The following is an 11300-nucleotide window of genomic DNA, read 5'->3' on the forward strand; positions in this document are numbered from 1 at the left end:
TTTTACAAAATTAAAAGTATCGAGGCTTCTTCTTATAGAGCAACCCTTCTGTCAGTGTTGACAATTACGGGGCTTTCGACATTATGTACAAGAAATCTCCATCATATCTTTATGATTTGATTGACAAACTAGAGTGTGTACGAGTTACCTCCCCTCCCACAAACCAGACGGCCTCAGACCACGAATGTAGGACATAGAAATTTCAGGACTGTTGCAAAATAGTTTTTACTGACTTAGCTGTTACAGATATGGGCATAATTTTAACATAGACTGATAGTGCAATATTTATTTTAGTGATATCATTTTGTTTTGACACAATTTTCATGTTTGTTTGTGACACAGGGAGTTATAAGGCTTGAGTAGTAATATTTAGTGATTTTCCGGATTTTCACACAATATAGTGGGGTGGTTACTCTTAAATATAAATATCTTTCTTAAATGCAGGTCATGAGGTGCTTTCCAGCTCACTGTAGGTACAGATTGAATAGTTATACAACGTGATGTGAAAACCAGATTTTGTTTGCAAAATTCTGAAATATTTCAATTTTGATTTTTCTTAGGTAGAATAAAGAGGGAAATTAATTGTGGTCTGAGGCAAGACAGCAAGCGTAAAAATTTGCGCAGAAAATAGTTCGAAATACTCGGATAAAGCATGCGCGTCATTTACATGGTTTTAACTGTTTCTCTATAATTCATATGTCTCAAGCAGATGTCTTCAAACATATAAAAGCGTGAATCATATTACCAGATAACAAACAAATACTTCGCGGAAGGAGATAATTTATCTAGTGTGTTGTTAGTGCATTTTTGGGAAGAATCGTTTCAGGTCCCATCCTGAACTAATCCGGATTTGTCATAGAAATAAGCGATATTTTGATTCTCAAAAAGTTCCGAATGAATTTGTTCTCGGGGAATGTCGACGAGTATAGCTAGAGGTTGCTGTGTTCCACATCACCTAAAACAGTAATTTTAATTCTAGGCGAGAGAACCAAGCATCTTTGCCACAATTCAACACTACAAGGTATGAACTAAGAACCCTTCGTTATGAACCCCTTTATTCTGTATCTGTATCTGGAAGTAATAAGTAATGTAGTCGAGGAAGGTAATCGATAGTGTTATCAACGGAGGTAAGAAGCAATGTAAACATTGGAAGCTATAAGTTATTAATAGATGGTGGAAATCTGGAACAAAAAACAAGGGAAGCTATAAGTCATGAAAACAAGGGAAGTATAAAGTAATGCAATCAAGGGAGGTAATCGGTAATGCTACCAAGGGAGGTAATCGGTAATGTTACCAAGGGAGGTAATCGGTAATGTTACCAAGGGAGGTAATCGGTAATGTTACCAAGGGAGGTAATTGGTAATGTTACCACGGGAGTTAATCGGAATGTTATCAAGGGAGGTAATCGGTAATGTTACCAAGAGAGGTAATCGATAATGTTACCAAGGGAGGTAATCGGTAATGTTACCAAGGGATTTAATCGGTAATGTTACCAAGGGAGGTAATCGGTAATGTTACCAAGGGAGGTAATCGGTAATGTTTTTTTTTTTTTTTTTTTTTTTACTTTTTTTTTTAACCGGTAATCGATAATGTTACCACGGGAGTTAATCGGTAATGTTAATCGGTAATGTTACCAAGGGAGGTAATTGGTTATGTTATTAAAGGAGTTAATCAGTAATGTACAAATTCATGTAGTGGTGTCCTGGTACATTTGGAGGTAATTTAAAAATGTACAATATTACAGTTCTCGTACAGACGTAAAATGTTTTTCCCTACAGAATCATATTTAAGGAATTGCAAACGATTTATTTAAGATGTCAAGTTTGTGAAAACTGAAAGGTGTTTTACAGTTACTGCAGCCATGTTTTCCCAAGTATCACCAATAACCATACACTTTTGTACATCACAGGACGACAGTTAAGTAGGTAATCTAAACACAGACTTATGAATAAAACTTAATTTGAATCAGTGAGTGGAAGGAGCGACAACTCTCGGTAGAGATTGGATACAATACGAGTATTCCTGATTTCAATCTGATTTATATTTAAATACACATGTTTAACATGTTGTTACATGTGTAGGTATTCAAATTAGTAAATCTGTCAGGGATTGATATTATTAGTTTTCGTCATGTATCATTTCAATATTTCAATTCAATTCTTGATAAGTTAATTGATGGGTAATGGATCAGACTGTAAGATAAGGGTATTAACGGGACGGTCGCTAACATTATCTACTTAATTAATATATCACATAATTTCGTACGGACCATCACTCGTACAACCAATAACGATGAAGGGTGGTAATCGTCGCGAGGTAAATATGTTTTAATGTAATATGTGGACCATTGAATTGGGACCTCTGTAATTAAGATGATTGACAGGACACAAACCTATGCACAGGGACCCGTGAATTTGATACAATCTACGTGTATTTGGACCTTTCCTAGTGTGTATCACAGGGACCCGGGAATTTATTGCAGTCTACTTGTATTTGGACCTTCCCAAGAGTGTATCACAGGGACGTGAGAATTTGTTACAGTCTACATGTATTTGGACCTTCCCTAGTGTGTATCACAGGGACCTGAGAATTTGTTACAGTCTACATGTATTTGGACCTTCCCTAGTGTGTATCACAGGGACCTGAGAATTTGTTACAGTCTACATGTATTTGGACCTTCCCTAGTGTGTATCACAGGGACCTGAGAATTTGTTACAGTCTACATGTATTTGGACCTTCCCTAGTGTGTATCACAGGGACCCGGAAATGTGTTACAGTCTCCTTGTATTCGGACCTTCCCTAGTGGTGAGAGGGGGAGGGACTTGATTAAATTCGGTAAAAATTGACACCCACTGTGTTCGTTAGATAGGGGAAGTTGAAAAACACTTTATGACGGAAAATCGATCCCACCTATTTTTCTCGATTAAAAAAACAGCATATGCATATTTACTTTTATATAATGAACATCGGGTGTCTTTTTTACCGAATTCAAATTCAGAGAGAGATCCAGGGGAGATAATCCTGCAGATTTAATGCATTTAATTATTCTCTATCGATATCCATACATAAGCTTCACAATTATGGTAACATTTAAATGTTCACTAGTTTCAAACCGATCTTATACTGGCTATTGTTCATTGTTCGGTGCCCTCTCTTTTATATATCATCATTATTATATTGTTATAGCCCATATTAATCTAGAAAATGTTGGACACAGTTAAAAAGAAAGAGAGAAAAAATCTTATTGACGTCTTATAATTTTATATGAAGTTAGAATTCTCGCAACGTATCAAAATTATGATATAGTTTACCAAACTATGATTATCTACTTACCCAGAATTCCACACGGAAACCAGAGGACGTATGTATCTACTTACCCAGAATTCCCACGGAAACCAGAGGACGTATGTATCTACTTACCCAGAATTCCACACGGAAACCAGAGGACGTATGTATCTACTTACTCAGAATTCCACACGGAAACCAGAGGACGTATGTATCTACTTACCCAGAATTCCACACGGAAACCAGAGGACGTATGTATCTACTTACCCAGAATTCCACACGGAAATCAGAGGACGTATGTATCTACTTACCCAGAATTCCACACGGAAACCAGAGGACGTATGTATCTACTTACCCAGAATTCCACACGGAACCAGAGGACGTATGTATCTACTTACCCAGAACTCCACACGGAAACCAGAGGACGTATCTACTTACCCAGAATTCCACACGGAAACCAGAGGACGTATGTATCTACTTACCCAGAATTCCACACGGAAACCAGAGGACGTATGTATCTACTTACCCAGAATTCCACACGGAAACCAGAGGACGTATGTATCTACAATTGTACTTACCCAGAATTCCACACGGAAACCAGAGGACGTATGTATCTATATTCGTTTTGATGTCGATATCATCCTCGGATTCCTCTGTAAAATTATTGGCGTCCTCGACAAGTGAACCGATACGAAACAAGTCGACAATATATCCTACTCCAAACAGACCGAGGGTCAGAAGATACGTCACACCGAAAAACGGCCTCCCCAAATAGAAATGGTGTGCCCCAAACATGCCAAGCGAAAATGCCAATGCGTACGCAACTGTGGCTGACTTCTGCAGTTCTGGTTTTGCTTGTAGCTGTAATGTCCGTTCTCGTCGCGCTTCTTCATCCAGCTGTTGAAGGACCGTCTCAAAACTCGACATGGCAGACATGATTTTTGGTTCTAACGGTTGTCGTCGTGTGAGACGTAGATTATCAATTCCTATCTGTTCCACTGTGTTGTCTAAGAAGTCGACATGGCAGACAATTATTTGTTCGTGTGGGTCGTTCAAAACTCAAACGCCATATTTGATAGCTGGCTTGACAGCAAAACTGACATCATTCATAAAGAGCCAATTGATGTATTAGAATAACTAGTAGTTTTCGTATGAAATTTAAACTATATCGTAATAAATTCACATAGCGCTTGGTGACAGGTAGCAGCTAGGTTAAAAAATTCTGTCGGTCCATCACATCGTGCTTCCACACTATACCGCTACATGTTGATACAGCTTGGTGGTCAAACAGTTTCAACCTTTGTAACGTGCTTCCGTCAAACATAACCGCGTAGAAAGTTATCAGCGAGCTCAATACCATGTGACACGTCCTTGGAATTGTTAAATACATCCAACAGACACAAAAAAGTTCGCGTTTTACATTAAAATACTTCTGAACACAGGGTAGTTGAAAATGAAGAATGCTAAGACAGGCTTGGGTGAGTCAGGAGTCACGACGGTTGATTAACACCATTACGTGTCTACTTTGGTTCCTTGTCAAATTTCTTCAGCATTAAAAACCTAGCATCTTCCATACGAAAGCGAAACAGATTTCCAGGTCCATGGTGTTTCTAATAACACGCAGGTAATGAAATATTCACCCGTCATATTCCGAAATATAGGAGTTTGTAAGGGGTACGTCACCTGGGAAGATTCCACACAAACTGAAGTATTTTCCGGTCATTTCCGGTAGATCTTCCTTTTAAAAAAATATATTGTCGGTCCCAACATCTGCTTATATTTGTACAATGTTTGTTTACAATGTAAATGTATTGCACTGATCGACGCCCGGTGACGTGAAAATGGCTGTGTTATTTCTCTGTTCGCCCTCTCAAGGCTAAGTAAAGTGGAAAATTCAATTTTAATCCGATTTCAATAAAAAATCTAACGTTAGAATAACAGTGTATGGCTGATTAGATTGTCTATAGAATACAACTCTCCCGGTGTATCGCCGGGCCTCGCTGGGTGCAGAACGAGTTAAATATTTAAATCCAGTTAAATCGGATAATCGGTTATATGGTATACATGTAAGTTATGTTAATGACGCGGAATTCCGGATTATAGTTGTCCGTCCATATAATTAGTTTGAACATGTAAGTCTCCGGTACTAATTTAAATGGAATTATACATATTTGATTTATAAACCAATTCAAATGCTATTTAGTTAACCAGCATATTTATTGCATATAAGAACCAGGTAGATACCACACAAAGCAACATATTAGAGGCACAGGGGCTAGTAACGATTGGTTTTTATAGGAATAATAGGCAAGCAACCACGCAGTGTGTTATTGTGTACCATCACATGTATGTTTAGTGTTATTGTTAGCCCCTGTGTTTGGATTGTTAAATAAATTCTTAAATTTCAATATCAGATGGACCTTGGCTTACTGATAAGTATTCTTGAAAATTGCGTGGAATTGATTTCAAGCTTTAAATAAGTTTAATAAATTTTGTTCTCAACAGAATGCAAGAGCGACGATTGTCAATAAGTGTAGCTTTTATTAGAATATTGAATTAAATTTCGTATTTCCCCGCATCCGTACTGGTATCAAAATTAACTCCGTCATTTGATTGATGAAGGTACCCTCAATGTTTCATGAGATCATACGCTACTCGAGGATCCCGGCGAGGCGGGGACAATCGTGATAATTTTGCCGCCATTTCCCTGCAGACGGTCGTAATCATGACGTCATTCTCTTCTAGTTTATTTCCAGTCGTAGATTTGTTCGTTGTGGAATTCAGGTATTATTTCCAAATTTGCTTGCACTATTCATTTCCGTTTCTTTCTTCTGGGTTAGGGTTTGGGTTATATATACGTGTGAAAATAATGAATAGATAAAAGATCAAAAGATCACAAATACAAATACACTACATGACAATTGTATAAAACAAATTAAAATATTATTTAGTCAATAAAAAAGGAAGTTGAAGCACAGCAATGGCGTTATTTTCTATATAACTAGTTTCTGGTGTAGACTATTAATGTTACACTTACAAACCCCCCCCCCCCCCCCAAAAAAAACCCAACAACACCAAACAACAACAAACAAACAAATAAAAAAAAACGAAAAAAAACCCAACAAACTAAACCAAGACACGTTGCGCCTTTCTTCACTAAATTCAGTCCTGAACTTCGCATGTGTTGGTCCCTCTTTACGTACGGCTAGTGTTGGCCTTGACCTCTGTATGCTGGTCATGCTGACTTTATAAAGAGATCCCGAAGCCCTGCTCAGCTATATCCTGAGTGTAACCCTGCTTCATGGCCTTGTACGTGTCGTAATCCAACTGTATACCGAGCCGATCCGACAGGATTTTTATCTTACGATACACTGAAACAGATACATAGAACAGAGGGCCTATAAACATACTGAAGAATTTATCAAATACACAAAATATCTAAACATTTTATTGTGAATTGTCTCCATTTAATCGACACAGGATCGATTTAATATGCACTACCTTCAGTAGAAGATGACTTGAAACAAGATCAATGATTGTAGAAAGAATATCCCCTCCCCTTTTTCAAAAAAAATCAGGAGTTGGACCAACATCCTAAGTCGACTGCTGAATTCCTTAAGTAGAACCCAGACGACAGCCTTGCGCCAACATAAACTTTCCCGAATTGAATCCCTGTAAAGACATGTACTTACTTGGATCCCTACAACGACATCTGTCAACACAGGTCATGACGATATGAGAACAGGTTGAACAGACGAGTAGGCAGCACTTCCTACAGCACAGAAAACAGCAGCACGTGATCATGATGATAGTTGAACCGATGTAGATCAGACGGAGACCGATCTTGTCCCAATTCTTGGCGTACTTCTTCCATTTTTTGGTTTCCTCAGACTGCATTCAAAAACATCAAATTTACAAAATCAATAGTAACAGAACAATAGTTTGTTTATCAAACGAGATATAAAGTATATAGTCATTGTAAGTACTCTTCGCATCGCTGCGAAAATTATTAAGATAAGATATAAATGCATAAATATTTAATTCAAAGACAAAATAGAATACCCAGTCTTGGTGGTAGGGGGGGGGGGGGGGGGGGTGTATTGTGTGGGTGGGTGGGGTTTGGGGTGGGGTTGTTGGTGGTGGTTGGGGTGAGAAGTGGGGTTGTTGTTGGTGGTGGTGGGAGGTACACACACACAGGAGACGGTCTACCAAGTGAAGAACCTCGCTGGTAGGCGGGGAAGGGAAGCAGATCCCTCGGGAAGAGCAGCACAACTCAACCCAGTAAACGGTTTACCGAAATGGTGCTAAAGGTTATCACTACCGATGTGCCTTATAAGAGAATTCGCGCTAGAAAAAAATACTTCAATATACTTACGTCGTCATCATAATCGAATTTTTCATCGTACTGCCATTCGTCGTTGTCCTCGTAGGCGTATCGCCTCTCACGACTAATGGCGCGAGAGCTGTTCCGTGTATCGCCAAAATGGTTTGTCGTATTCACGTGCTTCCCTGAATTCTGTCTATTTTGTACTTCCGGTTTGTGACTCTGTCCACGTTTGCCCGTTTTTGTCATGTGTGTACTCCTTGTTGAAAAAGTTCTAAAATAAGTCTGAATGCTAACTTTAGGTTGTTTATAACTACGTTTAGTTTTTTCGTTGTGATTCCGTTTTGGAAACACATGTTGTAGTTTGATCGAAATGTTTACACACAATGATCCACAAGGAGCCTTCCCCCGGGTGTCTTCTTTTTTCTTGACAGGTCCGAGTGCGTACGTCGTAGAGTTGGTGTTGATGATGTCATCACTGTTGGTTGAATGACGTATGGCGTCAGATTCTTTGGCTCTGTTACCTCCTGTACAATGGTATAAGAATATAAAAAGGTCACCGGACAGACAATAACCACACTTCCATAACAACAGCGTACCTCACACTTATTCACACGTACCCAACCGAAATCTGGTTAAACAGCCATCTGGCGGGTATCTTGAGGATACTTCAGTACCGTGAACTGGATTTCTTGATACTCAGAAAAAAAAACCCTCATTGATAATCCACAATCAGACGTCGTTATCGTTTGTTTCTATTCTGTTCAGTACTTAAAATAGTGTACATTTCAACTTACATATAACAACTACATTTGTTATCGCGGGTACACTATATTTTATCTTAAATGCCATGTTGTACAAAACAGAACAGTTTTTTTCGCGTACAAACAAATATCCAACTTAGAAGATATCTATGATTGTAAATATAAGAACATCACCAGGATAATCAATTTTGAGCAATGACAGTCTGAAAAGAAACAACAATTATCAGATGCTCGAAATCCTACAGTGAAAAACGAAACTCTCGTAGAATCTACTTTGATTGTCACAACTGTCAGTAAAAAATCAAATTTCCATGTTGTGCTAACGTTCGATTAACTGCGTATACTATACCTCGTGAAATCGTGAAGATGTGTGCTGCCAAAAAAATGCAAACCAGTGCTTTGCACTCGTACATAAATACACTGGCTGTCTTCGTTTTCTCAATGTTGTGCTTAGCAAAAACACATGTTCTCACTCGCTCTGACGTCAAATAGACGGAAATGACGTCACGGCATACGGGAAAAAGCGTAAGGTTGAATGGCGCCATCTGACACTGAGGGAGTGACATGCGTTCGTGTAAATGTACGGGGAGTATGGCACTTCACCTGATAGTTGCGTGTCTGTGCATTAACGAGTAATTTATAAAATGTTATATCGCTGGTCTGCTATTTAGAAGGGATAGTACTGATTCAAGACAGTGTTAACTGGCTTATAGAGAAGTCTTGACTTTAAAATATAATACAACATGAATCGTGGTACAAATCCTATAAAATAAACTTATACTGTATGGCTACCGTACTTAATTTACTGCTGATAACACCAAGTAATATTTATCTCTCAAATAAGAACGTACATCTAAATAGTCGTTGACATTATACAGGGGCCTTTCTAGAAAGGTTTATATATTATACACGGATAGCCTTTATAGACAGGTATGTTATATACTCATGGCCTTATAGACAGGTTTGTTATATACATTGTACGTGTGGCCTTATAGACAGGTATGCTACACACTGATAGCCTTTACAGGCAAGTTCGTATTTATAGAGTGGACATTATAGACAGGTTTACGGATGACCTACATAGACAGGCTTGGTTTACACATGTTTTCTTTATAGACAGGTTTGTTATATATGTGTGGCATTTATAGACAAGTTTGTAATACAAGGGTTTGGTATATATACGGATAGCCTTAATAGACAGGGTTGTTATATACTGGTGGCCTTTATAGTACATGCTTGTTATATATACGTGTGGCCATCATATATAGGTTTGTTATATACAGCTGGCCTTATAGACAGGTTTGTTATATACGTGTGGCCTTATAGACAGGTTTGTTATATACAGATGGCCTTATAGACAGGTTTGTTATATACGTGTGGTCTTTATAGTCAGATATTTACATTTGGTGTGGCAATGCCCTTATATATTACTAGTAAATCCCTACCAAAAGCAGCTTCATCTATGAGAGTATAACTGAAGTTGCCCTGAGGGCGTATGAATATCTCACTTGCAAAAAATGTAAAGATTTTTTTCATATTTTTTTATTTTTGCGATTCATTAATAGAACGTAAATATAAGCGATAAACTGCCTAGATGCGGCAGACCTACTGGTATAACTGCCACATGTGTCACAGACAAACAATCATGGTGCGCTAGCGCGCACCATTCAGTTTGTCTGTGACACATGTGGCAGTTATACCAGTAGGTCTGCCGCATCTAGGCAGTTTATTGCTTAATTATATACGGGCAGCCTATATTACATGCTGTTATATATACGTGTGGCCTATATAGTCAGGTGTGTTATATACGGGCGGTCTTTGTAGACAGGTTTATTATACACGGGCGGTCTTTGTAGACAGGTGTGTTATATACGGGCGGTCTTTTTAGACAGGTTTGTTATATACGGACGGTCTTTGTAGACAGGTTTGTTATATAAGGATGCACTTTATATACAGATTTGTAATACATGGGTTCTCTTTATAGACAGGTTTGTTATATACTGGTGGCCGTATTAGACAGGTTTGTTATATACGTGTGGCCTTTATAGACAGGTTTGTTATATACAGATGGCCTTATAGACAGGTGTATTATAAACGTGTGGTCTTTATAGTCAGGTGTGTTATATACGGGCGGTCTTTGTAGACAGGTTTGTTATATACGGGCTGTCTTTGTAGACAGGTGTGTTATATACGGGCGGTCTTTGTAGACAGGTTTGTTATATACGGACGGTCTTTGTAGACATGTGTGTTATATACGGGCGGTCTTTGTAGACAGGTGTGTTATATACGGGCGGTCTTTGTAGACAGGTTTGTTATATACGGGCGGTCTTTGTAGACAGGTGTGTTATATACGGGCGGTCTTTGTAGACAGGTGTGTTATATACGGGCGGTCTTTGTAGACAGGTGTGTTATATACGGGCGGTCTTTGTAGACAGGTGTGTTATATAAGGACGGTCTTTGAAGACGTGTTATATACGGGCGGTCTTTGTAGACAGGTTTGTTATATACGGGCGGTCTTTGTAGACAGGTGTGTTATATACGGGCGTTCTTTGTAGACAGGTTTGTTATATACGGGGGGTCTTTGTAGACAGGTTTGCTATATACGGGCGGTCTTTGTAGACAGGTTTGTTATATACGGGCGGTCTTTGTAGACAGGTTTGTTATATACAAGTAGTCTTTATACAGGTTTGTTATATACGGGCGGTCTTTGTAGACAGGTTTGTGGTATATACTGGTGGCCGTTTTAGACAGGTTTGTTATATACGTGTGGCCTTTATAGACAGGTTTGTGTTATATACTGGTGACCGTTTTAGACAGGTTTGTGTTATATACAAGTGGCCTTTATAGACAGGTTTGTTATATACAAGTGGCCTTTATAGACAGGTTTGTTACATACAGGTGACCTTTATAGATGTGTTTGTTATATA

General features: G+C 38.6%; 1 protein-coding gene across 1 annotated transcript; it reads right to left on the minus strand.

The window, feature by feature from the left end:
* Positions 1-6378: 6378 nt before the first annotated feature.
* On the minus strand, positions 6379-8939 carry LOC117315273. Its single transcript, XM_033869421.1, has 4 exons — positions 8723-8939; positions 7661-8136; positions 6978-7176; positions 6379-6656 (listed from the first exon to the last, which is right to left on the minus strand). Exons 1-4 carry the CDS (start codon positions 8937-8939, stop codon positions 6532-6534), a joined length of 1017 nt encoding a protein of 338 aa, XP_033725312.1. The 3' UTR covers positions 6379-6531.
* Between the last annotated feature and the right edge of the window lie 2361 nt (positions 8940-11300).

Source organism: Pecten maximus, chromosome 17, assembly GCF_902652985.1.
Source record: "Pecten maximus chromosome 17, xPecMax1.1, whole genome shotgun sequence".
NCBI classification, from domain to species: domain Eukaryota; kingdom Metazoa; phylum Mollusca; class Bivalvia; order Pectinida; family Pectinidae; genus Pecten; species Pecten maximus.

Excerpts from the sequence above, each read along its gene's own strand:
- LOC117315273 (XM_033869421.1), bottom strand. The coding sequence starts at position 8,939 with ATGTCACTCCCTCAGTGTCAGATGGCGCCATTCAACCTTACGCTTTTT. Across the intron at positions 7,177-7,660 it reads AATTCGATTATGATGACGAC|TCTGAGGAAACCAAAAAATG; the intron begins GTAAGTATATTG and ends TTTTGAATGCAG. Across the intron at positions 6,657-6,977 it reads ATGTCGTTGTAGGGATCCAA|TGTATCGTAAGATAAAAATC; the intron begins GTAAGTACATGT and ends TATCTGTTTCAG.